At 38.2% G+C, this 26,040-nt stretch overlaps 1 protein-coding gene across 2 annotated transcripts in view; it reads right to left on the reverse strand.

Annotated features, from left to right (window-relative positions):
• The window catches only part of PPP3CA (protein phosphatase 3 catalytic subunit alpha), a 170,684-nt gene that overhangs the window by 32,324 nt on the left and 112,320 nt on the right, over positions 1–26,040 (reverse strand). For both annotated transcript variants that reach the window (XM_054292703.1, XM_054292706.1), the window contains exons 3-6: positions 18,121–18,245; positions 9,632–9,743; positions 8,300–8,445; positions 6,235–6,374 (exon numbers count right to left, since the gene is read on the reverse strand). In XM_054292703.1, the coding sequence (XP_054148678.1) occupies positions 6,235–6,374; positions 8,300–8,445; positions 9,632–9,743; positions 18,121–18,245 (523 nt within the window). The remainder of the gene's footprint in view (positions 1–6,234; positions 6,375–8,299; positions 8,446–9,631; positions 9,744–18,120; positions 18,246–26,040) is intronic.

Consider the following 26,040-nt stretch of genomic DNA (forward strand, 5'->3'; position numbering starts at 1 on the left):
AACTCATCCATTACATAACAACAATCAGCCAATGGCTTGTCAGAAAAAAGGTACTTTCCTTTATTCATCTAAGATTTAATGTATTCTAAAAAAGCAAAATGTAACACAGCAGTTGCTTGTAACAGAAAACTTCACCCACTGACTACTGTATGCAGTGGCTGCTTGTGGACACCAGAAAATAAGGTGGTTAAGTGGAAAGAAAAGGAAAGAGAGAGAAAAAAGAAAGGAAAAGCAAAGCAATCTTCAAACTGGGGATGTTTATCTTCCTGAACTTTATCTCCTTGAGAAATAAATTATCTTTCCCCTTGGCAACTTAAAATCCTGTGACTTCTGAAACCCCAAAAATGCGTTCACTGAATACATCTGCGCTAAACATACTGCGCAAGATTTAAAACAACAACAAAAAAATCTCAACTATACATTACACAAAAAACTGCTGTTCCAGGCATGGTTTCATGGTTTCACCTTAAGTGGCCACTTGCAATCAGTTAACAGCCCCCTCAGTATCTAATTTCATGCATGAAAAAGATGAACACTTACACACCCCCCTCCCCCAATCTAATCCATCATCTTCCTTTAGTTTATCCAAGAGAAATGATACTACTTGTTTCCAAACCTTCCTGAGTATTTTGAAGCTGAAATGTCATTGCAGCTAGAAGCTACAAACCCAGTGGAATGCTGTATTGCTGTTTCTGGATTTAAGCCACCTAGCATGTATTCTCAGATGCAGGTCTGGTATTTGGAATTGTCTAAAAAGATTGCCATTATAAAACAATTTCAATTCCCAAATTACGTGGGGTAACATTTTGGCAACTGCAGTGATCTCAAATGCTGACAGGCTGCCATTCAAACCACTGGCAAATGAGAACTGATTTGCATACATTTCTTTTCATAATTAATTGTGACTAAATGCAGACTTATGGTACATTTTGTTTAGAAATTTTTACATTAACTTCTGAAAACTGAGGTCTATCACAAAAATCTGATAGACAGTTGATTATGTTCATTATCAGTGCAGCTGCTCAAAATGGCTAGGCTATTACATTTTTTTCCTCCATAGTATTCTTTTCATCCAGTGTTAAGTACTGCTTTTAAAGAAGACATAATGAAGTGGTAAAAAACGCTCCTAAATAGATATGATAGGTTCTTCTTTCCATTTCAAGTACAAAAGTAGTGGAGATTTTTTTATTGCTTAATTATCTTGTTCTTCATAAATTTGTGGAAAATAAGAATTCTGCTAGCAGAACTTGGCAGACTCTACAGGGCCCACACCTACAAAGGCAGAGGTGTCACACAGTGCTGCATGCAAATTTACAAAAAAATTATTTGCCTGCCTTCATTTTTTACAAGTGAATAGCATGGGACCTTCAATGTGCCAGCTGCCCTATTACCCAGACCACCACAACCCATGAGCAGTCTATCAGGATATTTTATTTTGAAAAAGGCAAAGCAACTTGCAGGCATTTTTCTTGAGCTTCTTGTTGAAGCAGAGGCTGGGGAGGAGCAAACTTTGCATCATGTGCAGCTATTACATATGCTATCCTGCATTTCCTTAGTATGTTAGCTTTAGATTAAACAACGTTACTTAACACAAAAATATATGTCTTAAAAAGCAGGTAAAAATAAAAAGTCACACAACGAGCCAATAAAACAGACATTATGGCAGAAATAATCAGAAACAAAATTTTACAGAAATGACTTCTGCTCGGAAATCTTTTTACAAATATTTTTTATTAAAATGACTGACTTGCAGTCAAATTCCCTACTAATTTTTCAGAGTGCTACCCTTCCAGAAACCCTCTCCTCCTTGCCCTGCTTTGCAGAGCCCAGACTGTAACTCAGATGGGCCAGAAATAAAGCAGTTGGCCAAGAGGGAAAACAAACAAACAGAAATCCCCCACGCAACAGGCTTTTCCAGAGCGCCCCAGCCTCCTGCCTTCATGTATCATGCTGAATCACGGAGGAGCGGTGACTCATAGAGAAAACAAAACATCCCTCTGCTAAGCTAGAGAGATGCTATTCCCCATGGAGTACGTGACTTGATATTCCCTACTTGGGCATCTTCTTTCATTAACATGCCTCATGCATAGTTTACTAGTTCTGAGGTCTCTTTTGCATGATATCTGATTACTGCTGGCAGTTTTAAAAGAGAAGCAATACTTTGCTAATGTGAACTAAAATGGCAAATGTTTTCATATTGTTTTTCCACCAATACCTGGAAAAAATAGATGGAATCACATAGTTTTTTTCATGTCCCTCATCATACCATTAAAAGAGAGGCATAAGCACTTCTTTCAAAAGAGAACCTTCAAATTTAGTCCAAAAAGCTTCTGTAACATTACATGCACACATAAAATAGGTTCCCTGCAAAATCCATTGGCCTTGCACTTGAGCCTTCAAAGGCAAATGCTTTGTTGCTGTGCTGTCCCCTAAGCAACTCTCTAGAACATCCCTTTCCACCAGCTTTTCCTTGCTCTTAGCTGTGCTGTCTGCAGAGCTGCACTGGGAAGTGGAACGGGGAACTGCATTAGAACAAATAAACACATCTTTTTTTGCAGAGTCGTTCTTCCAAAACTGGATGCTTTCCCAGGCCTGATGGAGCACACAAGCAATTCTACCAGTACATCTGGGCAGACAATGTGAGGGCAGCAAGAGCCCTAAAAGCTTCTGGTCTGGGAGAAAGAAGAGTAGAAAAGTGGGCAAAAGAATCTGTTAAAAATGCTATTACTAAAAAAAAAAAAAAAAAAAAAAAAAAAAAAAAAAAAAAAAAAAAAAAAAAAAAAAAGAAGCAACTGTGCTTCCCACCCTGAGCTGAAACACACTACAGTCTTCCAAAGCTTTCAGCAGATATTTCTTTAATCTTTGCATACTGACAAACTTAACTTGCATGGCAAGTGCACCACTGGAATCTTTTGCTTGTAGGGCCAAAATTATAACTCTACCCCAGAGTATCTGCAAGGTTGAACCATTTCACTGCTATCCAAGGCTGGAAAGTGTTTCTTGAACACCTCCAGGCAAAGTGACACCAGCATTTCCCTGGGCAGTCATTCCAATGCCCGACCACCCCTTCCTCCTGGTGTCCAACCTGTTTCTTAGAAAATTGCTTGAGAGTCACTCTACCACTAGCTTATGAAATAAGTGCAAAGGGTCATTGGCAAGATCAGTACAAATTGCAAAGTGTAAATAAATGTTTGCTAGAAAAAAATCAAGGCAAGAACTAGATAATTTGGTAAACAGAAAAACGTCTTTACTGGCTGGATCAGCTGAAAAACTATGTGCCTGTGAGTCTAATATCACTTGGGGACAAATTAATTCCCTCTTGTTTATAATATACTCTGAACACAACATTATTTTGGGTATGGATGAAAGAAAAGCTTAGCTCATAATAAAAGGCAATTTAAACCAACATTCCATTAATGATTTCTACTTTTGCACAAAATTTCATCAAACATGACCATGACTACAAAGGAGGTACAATTTTAAACTTCACATAGGGGAAAATGAAATCCCATACCTATCACTTTTTGTTCTCTTTAAGGTACAGAAACTTAAATATATTTTGATTAATTCCTTATATTCCACAGTTAATATTTCACTCTGGCATTGTGCTATTTTGACAATCCACAGTACAAAATACTGCTAGGTGCTAAAGGCGTGCACTAAGTGTTGACTCAGCACTTCTGAAAAATCAGACTATTCTTTCCATCTCTAAATTACAGGTTATGCCTACGGTTTCAAGATCTGACATTTTACACCTAGCCACAGCAGTTTCAAGAACTCTTACATAAAGGGACATTTCTTGAAGAAATACTGGATCAGTTTGAAATTCAATAGGCTGTATGAGAGTGATCATGTAAGAAATGCAGTGAGAAGCTTGTCAGACTACTGTAAGCTACAGTCTTTACACTTTCTCTAGAAATGGCCCAACATTTCACAAATGGATTTTGGCTAAATGCAGAGGATTTTGTGCACTTCTGAGATGGAAGGTCCAGTTAAGATGGTGCATGCACAGTTAGAAAGCCACATTATTGTTATTTTCCTCACAGCATCTTTGTATTAGGAAATAACTTTAAGTCAGAGCAAAGTAATTTGCAACTTGTCATTATAAAGAACATCTCTGATAAATAAAAATCATTTATTACAGATATTTCCTGCAATTGATTAGGAGACCTTAATCAGCTAGAAATTCTTTCACTTATTCGCAGGCATGACTGAAATTTTCCTGACTTTCATTCAAAATTCTCATTGCTATCTTTTAACTTCCCATTCTAGAAATGACTGAAGAAACTTAAGAAATTTTATTCAGTGAAGAATAAACACAGTCATTCTATTAACAGGCATTCTTGAAGGAAGACTGAGTTATTTAGTCCTTCCTTTACAAGCCTGTTCAGGGAAACTTCTTCCTTTACTCAGGAAGTAACTCGAAAAAGCAAGGAAAATTAGACATTCTACACTGATGGATACCTTTTATACCAGGTATTATCATTAGGCAAGCCATTAGTCATCTTCCAGGGCAACTAGGTACTTCTTTGAAAAGGAATGCTTGCCTTTATATAAACTCAGATAACGTGATTCTAAACTAGCCTTCTGACTCAATCATCAAGCAGTTATATGTCCCTCACATGACCTGATAATTAGCTGTCTTCTGAAAATGCACTTTTCTGAATACACGTCAGGACACAGACTAGGTCTGCTACATTTTCTGAAGGAAACTGAGATATGTATTAAAGAAATTTTATGGCAACTGTATGGAGCAGACCTCTGAAAAAAAACCCAACATAAAATCTAGAACTTTTTCCAGTAAATAAACAGCCCTGTATTTAAGCACAAGCCATATCTGCCAGGCTATTCATGAGTGGAAATGACCATCACTCCCCATGTGTGCAGCGCCTGGGAGTAACAGGTACACTCCAGCATTTGCTGCTGCTCCTGAGACGATAAGCAATGATTTTACTGCTCAGTCATAGCCCATTTCTGCACTGACCAATTGTTTGCAGCAGTGTGCCATCCCTTCCATGATGATCCCAAACACAGCCATGGAGCACCTCCCAGATGTCACAGACCGAGTGTGGCTGCTGGAGCTGCCCACTGGAGGCGGGAGCCAGCAGCCCAGGCTGCAGAGCCCACTGCTCTGCTCTTCACTGGCCCCACGCTGCAGCAACGGGGCTCTGAGAAGGGAGCCAGAAATCTCATTGCTGAACATCAAACCATCTGCCACCTTGCTGATAATGTCACCAACAAGGAGGTTGATTCCAGCGGCTCTGTCACCTGGTTGTTGGTGGAAGCCCTTGAATTACTTTTGACGTGTTACTAAACAGCTACAGTCAGTGTTCAAGGTGAGATTTTCTAATGCAAGTGAAAGAGTTGGATTCCCCCCTTCCTCTGAGTTTGCTGAGGAAACATAGATTTGTGTGTAACTAGCATGGGCTGAAGCAGAAATGCTTCACTTCAAAAAGTTCAACAACCTCTTAACATTTCAATAGCATCTTCACATTTCTCCTGAACAACACTTTTTTTAAATTAATATTTCACTGAATACATTGCTCATTTTGCCATTTAACCTCCTCCCCTGCTAGTTTTGCTACTCTGGTGTCCTTGTATGTTGTTCTTAACTACCACAATAAAAAAAAGGGCACAAATTCCTTAAAATCCCCAGACTGTCAGGGGACAGTACATACATGTTTCTGCAGGAATGTTACAGGCACTTTTCTGCATTTCAGGTATTACTAAGTCCCATTTAAAAAATACTCTTTAAATACTGAATTTCTTAAGAAGAATTGCTTCTAAACAAACAAACAAAAACATTTGATCAAACTGAGAGGAAAAAAAGTTCCTCTGTGGGGGAAGTCACAATTTTTATTTACCTTACAGAACAATAAGCAATCCATTTTTCAGTGCTGGCATCTTTCATTAGAAATTACGTTTTAATTTTCAAACTAGAAATGCAGTTGCGTACCCCTTTTTACAAGTGACACATTCATTCTCTAACTTACAAAACCAGAGGCAAAATACACAGGTTTTGGTGAATAAAATTAAGTGATTTAGAGTTTTCCCACTGTGGCATAACAGAAGAGATTAAAATAAAGCAAGCATGAATTTTTCTGAAAACAAGGCTAGCCTGCAGATAAAAATGCCTAATTACCTAAGTGGTGCCAGAAAGTTCAAGCAAACATTTATACTGCAAAAGCAGAATCAGTTCACCAACAGAAATCTATTCAAAGTAGTAACAATCACCTGTAGAAGTACGAGCACCCCCTGACTGTGTTGTGAGTGAAGTGTTCCTGAGTCTTCTCATTTCCAAAGTCCTCCAATGGGTCTGACCACAGGATGTCACACATAGGTCCATATGCAGGTGGTTCCTTGAATCGATCTAACTAAGAAAAATAGGAGACAAAGAAATACTAACTTCTTTCAGCTATGTATCACAGAAACAATGAAGCAAAATTACTATTTTTCATTCCACGAGCAAGTGAACAAGAGACTCATAGCAATCTGTTCTTCAGCTTTCAAGCAGAGGAGTTTGAGCACCAAAACACTCCTTGCAAACATTGATGGGGACAGAAGGAACAGACAGAACTGAAAATAAAGAGATTCAGTGGATTCACATTCTACATGAATTTTTGTTTGCTTTTTTTTGGCTTTCTACTGGTTTTTGCAAGCATTCCAGTGGACAAGGGAGAATGTAATATTTCTGTATTTCACGATTTTTCAAACAGTAAAACATTAAATTTATGTAAGTGGGGCACCTCAAGAAAATATAGTAGTTATTTCAAAGCCAATTTCCATTTAGATTTATGTACATTTTTCACAAAAAAAAATGTATCTAAATATCAAGAAAATATCTCTGAGTTACAGCTTGCAGGCATGACATTGCTATTGCTCCTGTAACCTCAACCCTAATTAAGAAGCTAAAAACTTCTCCTTTTGGTCCTCCTATGGGTATTTAATACTTCAAATTACATAGAATCATACAGCAAATAAGATGAATTATAGTAAAATAAGAAAAATCAGTATTCTCCTGGAAGAACTCTTTAATATAATAACATTATGTGCTATCTCAAGAATTCTTTCATATAAGAGCAGCCCTGGTGTATGGTGTATGAATAAGGCTTGCAGTCTGAAATATTCTCTATTTTGACCAGAAAGATCAAGTAAAAGATTCAGTAGCTAGTGGATACCTTCTCCCCTCAAAAAAAAAATCAAAGAGAACAAATTGGTGTTGTAAGTTTTCAACACTCAAAGTTTTAGCAAGAGACTTCTATAATTTTACCTTTGCGTTCTTGTTTTGACATATTCACAGCATATCTACACTTCTTATTTCAGCCCTCTCCAATTAATGCTTATGTAATTACAATGCATTTAAACAAAAATTCATAAATATGCAAACCCAATTTCTGCTGATTGCCAAAGACAAATAAACCGGCAGGGCTGGGCCGGGAGAAGGGAAGGTGTTAATGAACCTAATCTAGAATCTGAGAGCTAAACAACTTTACTCTGCCATTATGCTGTTGCAGAGCCAGCTAATTGGTATGCAGAGTATTTTTGTTTACTGAGATAGTAAACCTTTACCTCAGAAACAAAACTTTGCATTCGGTAATTTCTTAAAGTGCGGTTAATATCTTAAGCTAATTGCTTTTAAACCAAAACATGTAATTACTGGCTCAATTTGTTGGTTTTTTTAAAAACTATAATAATTTCTTAGTAGACTACAAATTAACCTTAGAATATAAATTACCTTTCACTAACCTGAAAGCTCAGAAATAGATATCCTTGTTTGCAAGTCTCAAACAGGAAAAGGATTTTTTTCTGGGAACACTAAGAATGAATGGTTTAAATAGCTCTTCCTAGAAATATCAACTTTGTAGAGATCTCTTCTACAAAATATGTGAATACAAAATTAATCCTTGATAACATGCAATAACACTGGATTATGTGAAGCAGCTGTTTGATACTGTTCTGTGAACTTCCATGAGATTTCTGAGAAACTTTTCAGAACATAAGGGTACAACAAGTGTGAACTTATTAAGCCTCAATTAGACCATCTGCTGGGCACTCAAACGCAGAACTATTAAAAATATGGTGGGTCCTCTTGAGAATGAAGCTCTTGACAATTTAAAAAAATACCAACTATATTCATTACAATCGTATGAGCCTTTTTTGTTACATCTTTATATATTGTGAGGTTCTTCTAGAGCTCTTTTGTATCTTCTCCAAGAAAGCACAGAACACTTAACAAGGCACAAGGAGTTGTCAGATGGGGTTTATATTGTGCTTACTGGTAATAACCTCCAAGACTTACTTTTCTGATGTCATCTAAGGTGTTGATCTCGGGAGACAAGCCACCATGTACACACAGGAATTGTTGGTTCATCAGAGCAGCCAAGGGAAGGCAGTCGAAGGCATCCATGCAGGCATCATATACACGTTCTGAATATTTGATTTTACCTTTTAAAAATTAAGATAGTAACAGAAACTGCCATCAATACTTAAGAGGAAAAAGGATTGTGCTTAATATCACAAACTTTTTCCTCTCACTATTCTATCTAGTATTGAGGACTTGACCCAAACTTTTGCTTAATACAAAAATATCTTCCAGAATCCACTGCTGGAAAAATTCTTCCTGTTCTGAGGTGAAGCTAATAAATTTTTTTCATATTTTTTCTAAAAAATTGTAAATAAACAACTGAATATACCATTACAGTCTACCATTTCTACTCAGTACGAAATCTGTAGAGCAAGCCTTAAAACATCTGCTGAACGGTTATCATCATTATCACTCAATATACTCTCTATGAAACAGTCAGAACTTTAGCCCAGTCCCTTCTAATTAATTATCTACAGAAATGCCATTATGAAATGAACGAGGTGGAATAATGAAGCTGAAATGTTAATTTACCAATATGCATATTAAACTCAGTAAACCATGAAGCCTTCGAGCCAATTAACATTTCCTTTATCCCCAGTGTAAAAAGAAAACACAGACTTATGGCAATAGTTTCATCTCACTGTGTCACAGGGGAAAAAAAGCTTCATTGTGCAGGTAAAGGTCTACACCTAATAAGCTTTTATGTGTCACTGCATCATTTCTTGCAACACAGAAAGGAATTTATATCAAAAGAGAATATTGAAAAGTTTAAGCCTACACACAGGACAAATGTGAAAATGCTATACCTAAAGGAAAAATAAAATAAAAATTCCTTGCATTTTTCTCCTGCTCCATGAGATGAGACCCAGTGTGATGAGGTCCTCCTTAACTAGCAGTCAGGAACCTGTCACAGGTGCCAGGGCTGTTGTGCCAGCAGGTTTTGCCTGCCAGGCTGCTGTGTGGGGCAGCAAACCCTTGGCTGCTGCCAGGAGCATCAGCAGCAGAACACGCTCACCGAGAGCATCCCGGCCAGATGGACCAACAGCAGCCCCAGGAGCTCCCATACTCAAATCTGGGGGGGTCTAAGCCCTTCCATTCCACACCACTGAGAGGTAATGTCCCCCTCAGGGAACAGGCACTACCATTTAAAATTAATGGCATTTAACATGAACATTTACTAATAGTGAACCAGTATCAAATATCTGCAAAATAACAAATTAAGTTGCTGAAAAAGGAGTTAAGAGGAGAAAGGTAAGATAGACTTACATTCTTGCTTAAATGTGAAATACTCTGTTAAATGTCTACATTCATGGTTCCCACGAAGTAAAAACAGTGTTTTGGGGTAAAGGATTTTCAAGGCCCACAAGTACAGCACACACTGTGAATCAGAAGAAGAAAGAAAATTAGAATTCATAATTAATGACGGAACAATTTACATTCCCTTCCATCACAAAAAACTTGCAGAGAAAGTAAAAGTAATCTGTGCAAAGCATATATTTTCAACTGATTAACTTGAACTGATTAACTGATTAATCTTCATATGAAGTTAATCTTCTCTATGCATTCTTCTCCGCACTTCAGCCCATACTGTCTGAAACTCGAGTGGGTATATTCTGTCAGTTTTACACTTCTTGCTGAGTGGCCCCTCCCTGGTCAGCCGTGCCAGGCTGCCTCCAGCAGCCCCAGCTCTCCCCCAGCTCTCGCTGTGCATCCCTAGAAGGAAGTGCACACTCTCCACCTGCAAGGTTAGGCAGAAACCTCCCGTGGAAACAATTCCACCGGAAGACCTGCATTTCCTGGCTTAAGGAAAATTTGCCTCAGAACAATTTAACTCACACTTCAGGAAATACCTCAGCTTCCAGAATTACAGTTTTTACATGAGAGTTTTTTTATTTTTCACTTAGCATTGTTCCCTACATGTAACTGCGATAAAAAGATCCACAAAGCTCTTGCATTAAATGAAGTTACTACTAAGCTTCTACAAGCCTTTTGTCTTTCCTAAAGATTTCTATTTGAGATGACATTTCTTCTAGATGTGTTTTTAAAGATAAAAAAAAAAAGAGTTGAAGAGGCTAAGCTCTGCTCAGACCTCTCTAAATCACTCAATTAAAAATATTTGTTTTGAAAATGAACTCACAGCTCCAAGAAAGTTGATGGAAATAACAACCACTCATCCCACGAGATGAGCCCACTGCCTGTAGGGACACTTTACAGACCACAATGTCCTCTGAAAAACTAGAAAGTTAGAAAAACTGTCTGAATTATTTTTCCTCCAGCCTTTCTGTTTTTATATAACCATGAACTGCTGAAATGCTGCACAAGAAAAAAAAGGTGTCAAAAAACCCCACTTTTATTTACAACTACTTCCCAACACTCCCCCTTGTTCCACTGGGGGAAAAAATCCTTTCATTTAGCTTAATAATCAATAAATTGGAAATTCAGAATGTACTCTATGGTTTCAGATTAGAGCAACAGCATTGGTGTCAATGCAATGCCTCTACATTACAGTGTGAACTCCCTTCTACAATTCAGAGTGTCTTGAAAAACAGCTGAATAATAAATTTAATAATCTCAACATGTAGATTTCAGATCCCTTGTTTGCTACTTAGTCAACTTAGAAGAAAAACAGGAAAAGATGAAGGGATTCAACATTTTACTGTTTGTGCTCACACTATCCATAGGTAATCACACAGCAGCAGGAGTTCTATACTACTACTCATTGCCTTGAATTTATTACATGTAAACATCTGAATGCTCTGCCTGTCCTTTGTCTGTAATTTCTGTTCTTCTACTCAGAGGGTGTACAGACAGAGAAAACCAGCAAAAACACAGTCAGTATACTCGAGGAATTGTAAAACTAATTCCCCCTCTTGGAAACACACGGGAGGCCTCCCAGCTCATGCCAATTCTTCCACCTCCCTGGCGCTACTGCCACTGCAGGAAGCGAGAAGAGATGCCAGAATGCCAGGGAAATCGTGCTAATGTAATCCAGCATGGAATTATGGTGTCAGGTCACAGGCATCATCTGTTGTGGCCCAAAACAACCAAAGGGTGTGGGTGGAGAAAGTCTTCTGTCTCTGCGTAAACTCCAGCAGACTTGGGTTTGATGGTTTCATTTCAGGGGGCAAGAAACCTGAACTTGTCCACACCACCAGAGCAATTTTCTCTCTCTTTGATGAAGACTTCATCATTCCTCCAAAAATTTCCAGAACATTCCACTTCAAACTTACTGACACATGCAAAAATTTGATGTAAATGTTGTGAGACAAGAAGTCCAAAGTGACACCCCCATCCACACAAGGAAAGCACCAGCCAAGTTACCTTAGAGCTTCTTATCCTGCCAAAACATTGCCCTCATAACTAAGTTTTTCATTTTCCTAAAGCTCTGGCAAGATTAAAGCAAGCACTTCATATTTAAAATATTGTCCAGATCTGGAAAGCAGGGAAAATAAGGAGAGATGGCATTTTTGACTTTTCGGCATTAGGTACTTGTTTACAAGTTGATTGCTCTATATTTGCTTATCATAGATTTATTTTTTCTTTTTTTTTCTATGCTTCCTTTGAAGTACTCATAAGAAGCAGACAGAAGATAACAGAGAATCAATACAGTCTAGAAAGTTCTATTTCTCTGCTACTATTCAAGCAACATAAGCCCACTATTCACATTTTGTGTTGTTTTCAGCAGTACTATATCAAAGTTTTATTTTGTTTAGATGATTTCTTTAATTTACTCCCTTTTCTTTTCAGTAGTTCAGTGAAGTAATGTTGTAATGGGAAATAAGAACTAATTAGATGATTTTTTTTTCCCCATGAAACTAAAGAGTAAATATGAGGGCAATGATTTTCATGGCTTTTCAACTTAGTGTCATTTATATACAAAAAACATTATGCGTAAACAACAAATCACGAGCAAACATTCTGGCTTTGATTTTTTCCTGCCTGTGATTCACATATCATAATCCTTACTGTAAACAAAATATTTATGATAAATTGTCCTTGTTGAAAATCTGACCTTAAAGCCTTTAAGTATTTCATAATACTGCTTCCCTGTTGTAAAATTTTTAAATACCTTTCTTCCTTCAACATTTTCATTGAGAACATACTAAACATCAGCTCTGCTGTAACTCTATGCAAAACGTACAGCAGGGACCTTGCAATCTAGACATCTGCAAGGTATTTTTTGCCTATTTCATCTCAAATTATCCATAGACATATATATATATATATATATATATATATATATATATATATATATATATATATATGTGTATCTAAGACTTAGGACCCTCAAACCCCTCTTGTTTAGTGTCTTTCAGCTGTTGAAATAGCAGATATGTTAAGTTTGGAACAAAGAGGTAATCTGTTTACCTCCCAGCTCCCATAGTCAAGCTGTTTTCCTGCTGAGGTTCTGGCAGCCTCAGCTTCAGGAAAGAAAAGGTCTGTGCAATTAAGCACGGTGTAAGCCAAAGGCCCACATTTTCAAAACAGACTTGGGATTTATCTCCACTCTTGCATGCTGAATTGGAGCATTTGCACAGTTCCACATCTCAGCCCATCCTTGGAGAGGAAAACCAAAGGTCCCACAGCTCTTCTGTGCATCTCAAGTTATGTGATTAAAACAAGGAACCTTGAAAAATCATCATCATGGCCACTTGAGTACAACCACAGCATCACAATGCTCACTTCTTGGTGCTGTGGCACTGGCAGTGCCAGGAAGAGAGAGATGCAGCTCACTGTCAGTTGTGTGGCTTTGCAGGGGCCACAGAAGTTGAACTCCCCCTCCAAATGACTGACAGCACTGGGCACTCCTCAGCAGATGAAATAAAGTGTGAGTAAGCGTGAGGTAATTCATACTTGAAAGGATAATTTAAGCCACGCATTGCTAAGGTATCTACTGATGCTCTGTGACCTGTGGAACTGGCATAGCTCCCACAATCTCTAACACACACCTCACTGAAATATAAAAATTGCATTACTGTAGGTGCAGTGAAATAACGGTACCATCACAACATCCAGTACAGATACAGCTTCCTAGAATGGAGTAACCATCCCAATGGAAACCATGTACCTTTATACACACATAGCTGCATTCACACTACTGGAATGAGTCTTTATTACAGCATGATTTCAGAGACAAATAAAGACACATTGCAGCTGTAACCAGAATACTCACATGAGATGCAACTTACTGCCATTTCTGAACTACTATCCCTTGAGCGCAAAGAAAACTATGAACACTACTGCAAATAAAGAAAAGCCATTTTGTCTTCACTCCAAGTAACATTTCAGCACAATTGCAATATACTGTTTGCTAATGTTTAGACCACATTACTCCCATTTCAGCCTTTAAAAAGAGTATCTGAAAAGTCTAAAAATATCCAAAAAGAAGTACCTCTTTTTCAACCAAAAAGTGACTAGGAAATTCTTTTTTGTAAATGTTCCTATAATCCTTATAGCTAGTACCTTCTAGACAGAGATGGCTCCTAACTCTCCTTTTTGGTATCCTGTGTCTAGGCCCCAGCTGTTCTCTGAGAAGATGGGTCCCACAGAGAGATGGCATCAGTGCAGCGGAAATGGTGCCATCACATGTTCTCCCCCTGCAGCCAAAAGGGGCTCTTGGCATGCTGGGGACTCACACTGGGAACAGCTGGCACAGGACCAGTCAAGCTGCAAGGACGGCCCTGACACAAACAGATGTTACAGTCTGGGAATCTAATACATATAAAAATAATCTGAATTTGCTGAATTTTCACAGCTCTGAGGAGCAATGCCATACAAAAATGAGATCTCATAAGATGCAAATTGTTGCTATGAAGAAAGATATTTGCTACTGGTCTACAGAAGAAAAGGGCAAGGAAATTCAGGATAATTAAAGTCCTAGGATTTTCTTTGCTTTAAGAGAACTGAAAAAAACTATTGACTTCACTGGTGAAGTATTCCTGATCAGCCCAAATTATTTTAAATCAAGCTCTTTACTGGAAAACATTAATACACTACAGTAACAGACGATGCTGAAAGGTGTTTATTCTTCCAATGAAGAACTGGAAAGTTCAGAGACCTGAGAGATAAACACACAACTTCACCCACTGTTTACTAACATAAATTTATTTATGTGTAATTCTTTTCTTGGGAGAGACCATTTAATTTCCAACAGTTCACCAAGTTCAGAAGCATCTCAAGTGCCAGATGCTTTTTTAAAATTGGCGTAAGGTCCAGCGGTCAAATTCTAGACTCACTCCAAACACCTCACTTTGTTATTGCTGGAAATACCACACCACCAGTTTCACCTTCTGCAATGTCAGTCTGTGCACTCAGGAAGTGAAATGTACGCATGTTCTGAACCTTAAAACCTAACTTCCACTTTTGTTAGTTTTGAACACTGGTTCAATTCTCCATATTTTAACTCTTTCCTCTGCCAAAAATGATCAATACATACCTTATGATGGTCAAGTGACATATAAGACTGTATGCTGTTACATGGAATTGAGCAAGAAAATAATTCCAACAGTTGGTTTACATATTATTATTAATAATGCACTGTAGTTGGTTTTTACTCTGTAATTTTCCCAAGACCGTGATGAAAAATAGTCTATATGTGCCCTCCTCCCTATACTGCACAGCACTTGTCTGCTTTTCAAAAAAGACTTTTCAGACTCAGGTATAGATTAGTCATTCTTCCTTACAACCTATTCCTGCAGAACCACTTAGGCTTTAACTATTCTTTACATTTAAAAATAGCCCTCTGTTTTGATCATTTGGGTTTCTACTCTCCATGACCATAAATCTTACTTGACAGGGAAGACTAAGGGGTTTCTTCTGCTCTGGAGTCAAATGCCCTGGAACAGTGCACAAGCACAAGAGGGAAATGTTATCAGTTATACAGCCAAGGAAACAAATGCACTGTATTAAATTGCAGAAATTTGGTTTTTTAAGCGAAGAAATGCCCAGGTTCTGTCAAAAAGTCAAAAAGAAAAGAGAACGCAGATATGGAATAAAGATTCCGTCTGTGCCAAGAAACCTTGTCTCATTCTACTCACAACTTGACACTTTTTAACTTTACCTGTTGGAACTTCTCTATCAGTCTCATCCTTTGACTCATTGCTTAGAGCTAATACAAAAAACACAAAACACACCCCCTCCTTCAAGCAGTGAAGCTAACACCAGTAAAAGTGGAGCATGCACATGAAGAACTGAGCCCTTGGATCAAAAGCTCCATAGAGCAAGGACCGACATTTCTGCTGAGTGCCTTATACAAATACTTTTCTCTTTTTCCTTCTGAATTATCAAATGCCTTCCACCTACCTTATGCAATTTCTTTCTCTGTTCTTAATGATAATAGCTTGCATTATGTAGTACCTTTCATCCAGAAGAATCCCAAATGCTTTGCAGCCCACAGAGAAGGATTATCTCGCCCACTATCAGAACTCAGCTCGGTCTAAGCTCAATGGTGTCACTTTTACACTAGAGATCACACAGCAATCAAGGGGAATGTTTTTAAAGCTTGTATTACTCATGATTAGTACCTTGGACCAGCCACTTACTTCTTTTGGAAGGACCCCAGAACTGCAATACTCTCCTGTCTCCATAGCAGAAAGGGAAGCCAGCAGATGGATAGAAGAAAGATCACTATGTGATTAGCATGGCAGAAATATGAACTGAGGCTGGGGCTGTTTACATGGCAGAAATATGAACTGAGGCTGGGGCTGTTTACCAGTATGACTTCCCCAGCACAAAGTACTGACAAGGGTTGGTGCCTGATCTATGTACTTAGGTCCCCTTCTCCACCAGAAATATCTTCCCCCTCTAAATGCCAAGTTGCATTCTTCACAATTTTCTTTTCCTTGTCACTACTTATTGTGCTGAGTTCATGCCTGAATGCACAGCCCTACATCTAAATACACTTATGAAACAGAAACTTGCCCTTCCTTTCAAAGATAATCTTTAATCAAGGTGACAGGTGGGGAAAATCAGTTATGTGACCAAAAAAAAAGTAGTGATTTGAGAACCTAACATACAAAAGAAATAATATAAGTGACAGCTGAGATATTTCCTTGGTGCTGGCAGAAGCCAACACTGCTACCAGTGAAAAAGCAATGTTCCTGAATGGAAAAACTGCATTCAGAATACAATTTGCTAAGTATGTATGCACAGGTTGCTAAATGAGAGATTTTAAGGGGATTATTGCCTATACATAGGCTGTTGTCTTTTTTTCATATGGTTTGCTATTTCTTTAATTGGCAATAGCCCTGGAACAGATTTTGGTAAACTGTCAGAGAAGCACTTGAAAGCTGTTCTATTTCTTTTATTAAAAGCCTACGTATATAGAAGTGAAGACAAAACTTTCCTCTTCCAGACACATCTTGTCTCAATCAAAGACTGCAGGAGATATGAATGAGGTTATCACAACTCAAAAATGGTAGTTCAAGACAGAGCTGCACAATGGTTTAAGTGTGTGCAGCTCTTCCTGCTCCTCCTTCCCAACCCTCCCCAAGCAATCCAGCATGGAAACCACAGCAGTGATTACCAGCTCACTTGAAATGAAGTTTTAAAGTGAACTAATAAAGGAAAAGTAGTTTTATCGAATCTATTTTTTCAGAAACTTCTTACTTTAAACATAACACTGGCAAGATAATACACTGATCTGTTTTCCAAGCACAAACTCAGGTGCTTGGCCTTATATACTTGTATACCAATATGGCAACAGTGTCCTTCAATGTGGGATGTAGAATGAAACAGCAGCCGATGTGTTCTCACATGATGCCATCTTATCTAGTCACAGACACACAGACATGTATCATAGGATCTATATTGCTTCCAACAGGTAATGGGCATTCTGCCCTGACTTAGAGGGAATTCAAGTCTGAACTTTTCACAGAAAAGATCAAGAGTTCAGCAAGGATTTCTGATTGACTAGTTAATGACTAGATCAGCTATAACCTAGACAAAAAAATACACATCAGCTTTTATTCAGTAGTCGTGCACTTCATCCTGTCAGTTTGTAAAATCAAGCAATAACAGGATGGAAGAAAACATCTAGCTTGCTTTACAAGCACTGGAACAGAGAATTTGGGTTTGGTATTTGACTCACTTCTAGTCAAAGCTGGCAGGTTGGATAGGACACTGTTTCTTTCACAAGCCAGCTAAAGAGGCCATTTGACCTCCACATTCTCTATAGCCTCACCTGGAGACTACACCAGGTCTCAGCACCACCAGCAGGGCACTTGTGCATCACATCTCTGTGGATTCAAGTGCTGCATAAAAGCCCCTGCATGCCACACCTAAACAGAACTTACTCATTCTCTCCAGCACAGCATGCTGCGTGCTGGCTTCTTGTCCCATCTACCTCTCATCTAGTCATTCCATTCTCCTAAAATTTCACATCCAGGAAACTCAGATCAAATAAGCCTAAAAGTCAAACTAAACTATGGGTCACAGGTTAAGTTTTTTCTGTTATGTCTCTTTTCTAATAGCTCTTATCTACTCAGGCTATTTAGCTTTTGCAAGCTGCAGAGCACACTGCTTTCTGTGTAATATTTAGATGGCCACCAGTTAGCACCATTCTGTGTCAGCTTCCCAGCACAGATATAGTGGGATTTGGCTGGATTCCAAGCAACTTTTATAAAAACACCACCAGCAACATTAACATGGTATTTGTGAAGAGCCTCAGTATTCCTGAGCTAGTTAAGATATGATGGTAAAGATACAAAACAGGCTGCAAGCAATTTTGCACTCAAATCCAGAAATTAGAAACTTACTTCAATGCTGAAGTACCCTCTGTCCACGTAGTCCCCCAGGAAGAGGTACCGCGTGTTGGCAGGAGAACCTCCCACTTCAAACAGTTTCATCAAGTCAAAGAACTGACCATGGATGTCTCCACAAACTAGAACAGAAGAGGAGCAATATTTAGATTCATCATGCAAAAATCATCTTAGGTACATACAATCCAAAGATGTGTTATGACAATTTTGTGCATCATTCACTAGTTAAGCAATGTAACAGTCTGTGCCTTTGGGGGAAGAGTTTGGTTCTGCTCTCTTGTGAAACTTCCAACTCCCTGGTGGGTGATTTCAAGCATCTGCAGGAAGGCAGGCAATGCTTTTGGAGAACTCATGGATGTCTAAGCACGCAGTGTCAAAACCAGCTCTATTTCTTCGACTCAAAAGATAACTTCCCCCCACACATCCCATTTAGGGTCAAGCCTGGGAGCTTTTATGGTAATGATCCTTAACCAAGGTGATGTTAATAGCCCTGATTGCTACTGTTTAAACTGGTCCTTCAGTGACCTAAAAAAAAAAATCTAAAAAGAAGAAAACCAAGGGTCCAGGATAGGCCTTTTCATGCAGCAGCAGTCCACCCTAAGTAAAATTCAGATGCTCTCTTTCAGGTAATGCCATTGGATCCACTGCAGATAAGAAAACCTCACATTTGCCAGCATGCCTTGGAGAAGCTGAAGTCACAACTCTATATAGATACAAAAGGACTACATAACACAGCTGCAGCACCAAATCCAACAAACTCCCAAAGCAAAGTGTTCATAGGCTACTGTCTTTCATCTCAGTCAAGTTCACAGTATAGTTTTATACTTGTATCACTTTTCCCTGAATGTATACACTAAGATCCATATAGTGTCATTCCATCAAAAAAACTAAATACAAAAGCCAGAAAGAACCCCCATCCAAACCAAACCAACCACCCACTCCCCTTTGGGTACAGAAAAAACCCACTGATATATCAGTCACTGCTTTCATGAATATTTAGGTGAAATTGGAGACAATTCATGATTCCTGACTAGCTGACCATTCTTCTGTGATAGTAACATGATATTTTTCCCATAAAATAGCATATTTCATCTTATCACCACTGTGATACACTGTATCATCTTTTTGCCAGTTGATTCCCCACTGTGAGTTTTAGATTGCAACTTTCATACTAAAAGCCATCAACAATTACAATTTCAACCTAAGAAAAATATCTGCCATTAATTATGCAAAATAAATACTATTTAAATCTCCAAGTGGTGTGGCACCACCACTGTTTCTCTAAAAAAAAATGTCTGTACTCCGAAGGAAAGTTTTTGGTAACATCTTTATTTGAAGACATTAATCTACCAAACCAATACACACTTCTTGACTGTACTCCTCTGCACGGACACTGTGGGAAGATTAAAAACACGTGTAGCAATCTGATGGCCAGGCAATCTGCTCTCCTAACTTGCAGCAGAAAAGCTTTTAGTTACATAACTGTACAGTTCTACCAATTATCGCCCACCCCCATTTGCTCCAACTGCAAAAGCCTGAAGTTGAACAAGACTTACAGATTTTTAAATGGATTCAACTTTTTTAGTTTTACTTAAAGCACAAAGAGACCGGACTTTTTTTTTCTTTTGGTATGCAGACAGGTAAACACACTGGGCCCATTACAGAGAAACCAGAAAGGTTAGAAAGCTTTCTGCAAGGACCTGCACGTCCCCAAATTTGTCACAAGTCAGAAAAACAGTGTTCAAATCAGTAAAAAGGGCAGAAATAAAAAGTGCAAAGCTCTGCAATCCCACAACTTGCAAAAGTCTGAATTAGTCTTGAAAATGGGTACTTGATAGATATTCTAGGCACTCGTTACACACAGCAGCCTACTTCTTTTATACTTAGCAATAGATGCTGAAATGTATTCAGAAAAAACAAAACAAACCTCCCGCCCCCCCCCCCCCCCCAAAGATGGAAAGCTGAAAAGCCCAGCACTCAAAACTAACCTTGTCAATTAAAGTAGTTCCAAAAGAGAAACTTAAAATCAGCAGGTAAAAGCAGAGAGAGGAAGATGCTCAAAATTAAGTTAGCATAGAGGTTTAATTTATTGTGGTCAAATCCCAGAGTTCCTCCTGGGAAACAACAATGTTACATACAGTTAATCCAATTGGTGTTTTGCCTGGATAGGATGGAATAGCTTACACATTTTACACTTTCCAGGTTTGTATGTATAGGCTTGAAATGTCCTTGTAACGTAAAACCCATATACTCATATTCTGATGAATAGCCTGATTTACAAATGAATTAAAGGGGCAATTTTGCATGCATACACCACTATGCTCAATTTATCATTTGAAAAGAACTGCAACTGCTTCTAAAGCTATAGTTCTGTCACCTTTTTTTTCCAACTCTAAATTCCTATGAACCTCTCAGATCTGGAAGATTTCCCAGGCAGTTGAATCAATGCTTTATCTTTCAATAGGTGGGGGCAAGAGAGACCCAGCATGATATTTCCATTCATAAAGGCAGAAATATCCACCAGCCAATAACTCTAGCATAGTCTCCATGTCATGTTGCAGCTGCATATCACTAAGAAAGAACTTGCAGCACTGTCCCACCAAGAGCCCACAGGAGAGGTTTCATATCCACACCACACTGCTGAGTCCAGTACCTTCATCCTTTATGTTACAATAAAAAAATAATTAAAAGCACACTAGGTTTAGTCTCTTACAAGTATCAACATTGAATCTGTTGTTCCTGTTAATTTTGCCAGACACATTCTGTTTTGTTACACCTGTACAGGCCCTCTTTTGGTACTGGAGCTCTTACTATTAAACAACAAATGCAAAGATGAAAAGATTCTTTCATCACTAATAACCAAAAAATCCCCAGCACAGTAAAGCAGGAAATTCAATTTTTAATGAAGACCTCCAGGATCAATGGACTTATGGATTTAAACACAGGCAATGTAAAGCATGGCTTCTATGTGTGTAGAATTAACATTAAAAGCAGCTATGTTCATATAAAAAAAAAAAAAAAACCCAGAGGAGGAATTCACATACTATCCAATATCAATGATTTCGCAGAAATGCCATCAAGTCATGGCCTTTGTACATTCATTCATTTATAATAACGAACTAATGTGACAGCAAATTTTTCTCCCTAAAGAAGACAGCACTGCTTAATTTACCCAGTACTCTTCAACTTCCTTTGTATTCTAAAATTGCCAGCTGGAGAACAACAAAACTTCTTCTACTCACTTACTATTTCCAGAGCCAGTTCAGTCATCAAATTTGTTGCTTAAGAATTTGTGTATTTGAGCCTGTCAACATCCTACCTAAACTCTCAGGGCAGCAAGCTCCAGAACTGCACAACACACTAGAAATGTTTTAAATGTAAACAAATTTTTAAGTTATTTGAAACTAATGTCCTGACCTCCAAAAAAGTAATTCCTGGTAACATCAGAAAATTTGAGAAACACTAGTTGTTTGTGGACTCCTTAGAAATGTATCTCTGTTGAGGAAGTTTTCAAGGAAGACAAGGGCCCCCTTCACAAGATTCAAATTCACAGGACTGCCCTTGCAATTCCTGAGAAATCATGTTTCTCAGCAGCTTTTTCTACTTGTTATGATGGGTATTTTGATCCACTACACAACCTTTAGGTAAGCAGCAGATTTTTTCCAATTTAACTGTCTATAAAATATCATTCTATTACAAAAATAGAAATTGGACATGGCGAGACACAGGAGAAATATTTTTGTCATCCTAATACAAATTAAATTATGTTTCTGATGGCTTCACTGTGAGGATTTTTCTTTGATTTATGTCAAACAACAAACAATACTGAAACAGGAACCACTGATTTCAAGTGGTACTAGCAGTGAAGGAAACTTGAAACTGAGCAGTGCATTTGCCAGTTTATTTATAGATGACAAATCACTGGTATAACAGTGATTTAGAGTGCAATGTCTACTGGCACAAATAAAAAGTCTGTGAATGTTCTTCAATACCTTCCTTCAGATATCTAAATGTTCTTCACTATGTACAAACTCAGTCCAAAGATTATTCTGTATGGCTTCCCACTCCAAATGGACATTAATAACAAAGTTTATATTCACACTACATTAAACATTGTCAATTTAAAATTTTTCCATCTGCAACAGTTTGGATATCCTGCACTTATTTTCTCATTTACCAGGTACATACTTAATTGGTGTAACATAATGGGCTGATAGTAAAATACAGTTACTGTTTCAAGTGAATTTTCATTCCATGTATCAAGATTATATTCTCATCTTCAAATGCCATCAGGTGTTAGGAGCAGGTATGTAACACTCTATCACCAGCTCCAGAAGCAACATTTGCAAATTCATACATATATGACAATTAACAACAACCTAGCAAAGATATCTTTTAAACCACTGTGTAGGGAATAATATCCACCACTTGATCACTTGTTCTTTACATTCACTGAGCTGGAGATGTTTTTGCACTGAGTTCCAAAAGACTGTGCTTGAGCAAAGCAGCACACAATACTAAAATACCTAAGGGAGGAAAACACCCTATTGAGTTACACTGTAGAATGCAGACTGCAAATCCCAAAGGAGGTTGCTTTGTACAATGTTTTGGAAGCATTTAGCTGCTTACCATTCCATTAGTGAGCACATGCTTCCAAAAGCTTACTGCTTTGCAAAGATAACTGATACTTACAAAGCCTTACTGACAAAGAAACAATTGCAGCATGTAAACCTGCACGTGTCTGAGCAGAATTGTGGCAGGTCACTTGTACACATCTACAATGAGATGGTAAAGAGGCTGCATGTCCAATGAGAAGTATGCCCTAAACATTTCTCTTGGCAAGGAGTTTGAAGGAATTAAAAGTTAAAAAAGGCTAAGTGAAGGAAGCCAAGTGGGAAGGAGTACTTACAGTGGCCACACAAAGGCAAAGCAAAATCAACTAAACCAACTTCTGCAGCTCAGTTATCAAAGACTGGGCTTCCTCAGAAAACTCATAAAATGAGGGAAAACAACTGCAACAGCTATATGCATAAAATTCTCATGTGCTTCAAGAACAACCACTGCATTGTTTTTGAAGGGTTCAACTATAAATCAGAAGGCTCTGATTTTCCTCAAAATTTAATAACAAACGTCATATATAAGGGTCACATGTCTTTGATTACATAACCTTACAGCTTGAATGAAGTTTGTCAGCAAATGTGTATCTGAGGAATATTATATATTGCCATAGCAATGAAACGTTCAGAACGCCACAGTTTCATTCCTTTTTTTTTTTTTTAATCACTAAGGAAAGAGCAATTTTCTTCCTTGTTTTCTGGAGAATGACAAGGAAGAAGTACAAAATAAAAGAAGAAACTCCAAAGATTTTTATTTGCATCTGCTCACTACAGGGCAACTCAAGAGACAAAGTTTGTGGTTAAGTTACATACATTGTTTCATTGCCATGCAATTCTGTTCCTGTTTGTGAGCCGTTCAAAGAACTTGCAGATTTCATTACTTACTGAGATTAAGGTCAGAATCATGTAGACAGCTCACTAAGTAACTCTTCCAAAGAAAACAAGTACAAGACTCAACATAATGGCCTTTAATATAAATGTTTGTTATACTAAGTCTATTGAACAACACAGCTCTATTTTCAAAAGAAGCGTGATCTCATTCATATTCATATCTGGTTATCTAACGTGATTATAATAGGCTTTCATCTATCTTTTCCCTTCAATCACTGCATGCAAATTGATGAGTTTATACTACCAGAGTGAACTGGCATTAACAAAAAACTTCAATCATCTATTCTCATGAACAGGCCTGGTTAGCCAGAGATAAATCCAGAAACCACTGACCATACAGGTACAGCAAAGGAAACCACAAAGGAAGCATCAAGGCCACATTTGCCAATGTTATTTGACTGATAACATTCCTTCCTTGCAAAGAGGAAAAAAATGGCAAGGAGCATCTTGGGAAAATCTGCTTTCTGTGCAACACATGAGGACACTACACTGTGCTCTGCTCTGCCAACACTTGCAACTCCAGTGTCTGTAAAGATCACCCACGCTCACTCCTTCTAATGGGAGTTCGTTTTCTCCCACCATCCCCTGAAGGCTAGAACAAATTAATGACACTTGATTTGAAGAGGCAGAGTGAAAAAGAATAGAGAAGGGAAAACATCACATCAGAAAAGACCTTCAGGACAACAGTCATTAATATTCTCTGATGGAGGAAGCAAAAAAACCCCCAAACCCTAACCCATGCAGCAGAAGCCCTTCAAAACACTAAGCCTAGAAAAATGTCTTTAGCACAAAGATTTTAAAAATGGCTCTACGTATTAATTTTCATGTCACAATATTATTTGCAGTGTCTCAAAACAAAATAAAAACCAGGTACATAAGCTTAGCAGGCAGAGGAGTGCCTTTGTGCATACAGGAAATACCAGAAACAAGTCTTAGGAAACAGGCTCTACCAACTCCTGTAAAACCTACACTGGCAGAGAAAAAGCCCTTCTCTCCATGCCCCTTCCCCAGCTGAATTTTTCAGAAGAGTAAGTTGATAGCACTTGCTGGTAATGAAGTACCAAATGAAAATTTTCAATTCCAGATCAAAGCCACTTAATGGAGTGGTATAGAAAGGGGATGGTGATCTAGTGACTATTTTACAGATCTTTTTTCCAAGATCAACAAAGGTAGTGCTTTCATCACATATACAAGATGCTGAATGAGGTCACGGAGGGAGAAACAGGACTAAATCAGCATTCATTCCCACATCCACCAAAAAAACAACCAGCTCTTCCCCTGCCACCCTCCCAAGGTCAGCACTGCCCCTGAGATCCTCCTTAGCAAACACAAAAGCAAGTTTATTGTCATTGCCTCCTGTTAATGCACCCTTAAAATCAGGGAGCAGTGAATATTCCACAAATAACCCCATCAGAAGGATTATTTGTCAGGAAATATTCATTGGTGCTTGGGTCAGGATTTCCAGCTCATATCCTGAGATCAAGGTTATTTTTAGCAATAGGAAAATTCTCTTATCCTCAGTTTTACAGATGTGAAAAACAAAGGCCCAAGGAATTTTAACAGTTTATAAGGTCACAGGTTCAGTCAGCAGGGATAGCCTGAGAGGCAGCAATGCACATTTATATTGCTGCATCCAATTCAATGCACCAGAAGCAGACAGCCCTTTCAAGGAGGAAGGAAGATCATGCAGAAGAAGCAGGCACAGCCTGGCTTTAAACACAATGTTCCAAATGAAATTTAGGGAAGGTGAAACAAGGCAAAATGAGAAAAGGACTTTTAAAGAGGAGACTCTGAAATAACAGGATAATTTTTTTTTCTGATTATTTAATTCAACTCATAGGAACAGGTTTCTCTACAACCAGTATTTCTCTCAGCAGCACTAATCCCAACCCCAGTAAAGCTAAAACACAGGCACTATATTACATGGATCCAGTAAGAGTTACATAAAGCCCAAAGAAAGCCTCAGTTATTTACAGGGCCATGATGGATGGTATAGCTTGCTTACTACAGAATTTTAGAGCAGTATTACCATCACAGACTGCAATCCAATCACCTTCCAAGCACCCAACAATGTACAAGATTTTACAGGTAGTATTAGCATGTCAAGCTTCAGTATGTGAATGCCTACTATCTAAAAACCCAACCACAAAGCCTTCATGTTGGCTGGTAATACAGGTTATCCATTTTTACCTAGGGATAACATTTGCTGTCACAGTTTCCTCATTCTGTGCCATCACAGCCCTACCTGATGCTTTACCCCACCCCTACTAAGTGTTCTATTAGGAATCAGAAGCAATACTATTACAAAGAGCATCCTCCTTCCTTCAGTGCAACAATTTATCTTATCAGTGGAAAACAAACATTTGCCCACAACGAAAAACTGCATTTGTTTGTTACCTTTGTATATGTA

This window comes from Melozone crissalis, unplaced genomic scaffold (assembly GCF_028551555.1).
Source record: "Melozone crissalis strain CALT ecotype California unplaced genomic scaffold, PUWL_Pcris_2 ptg000006l_1, whole genome shotgun sequence".
Lineage (NCBI taxonomy): Eukaryota > Metazoa > Chordata > Aves > Passeriformes > Passerellidae > Melozone > Melozone crissalis.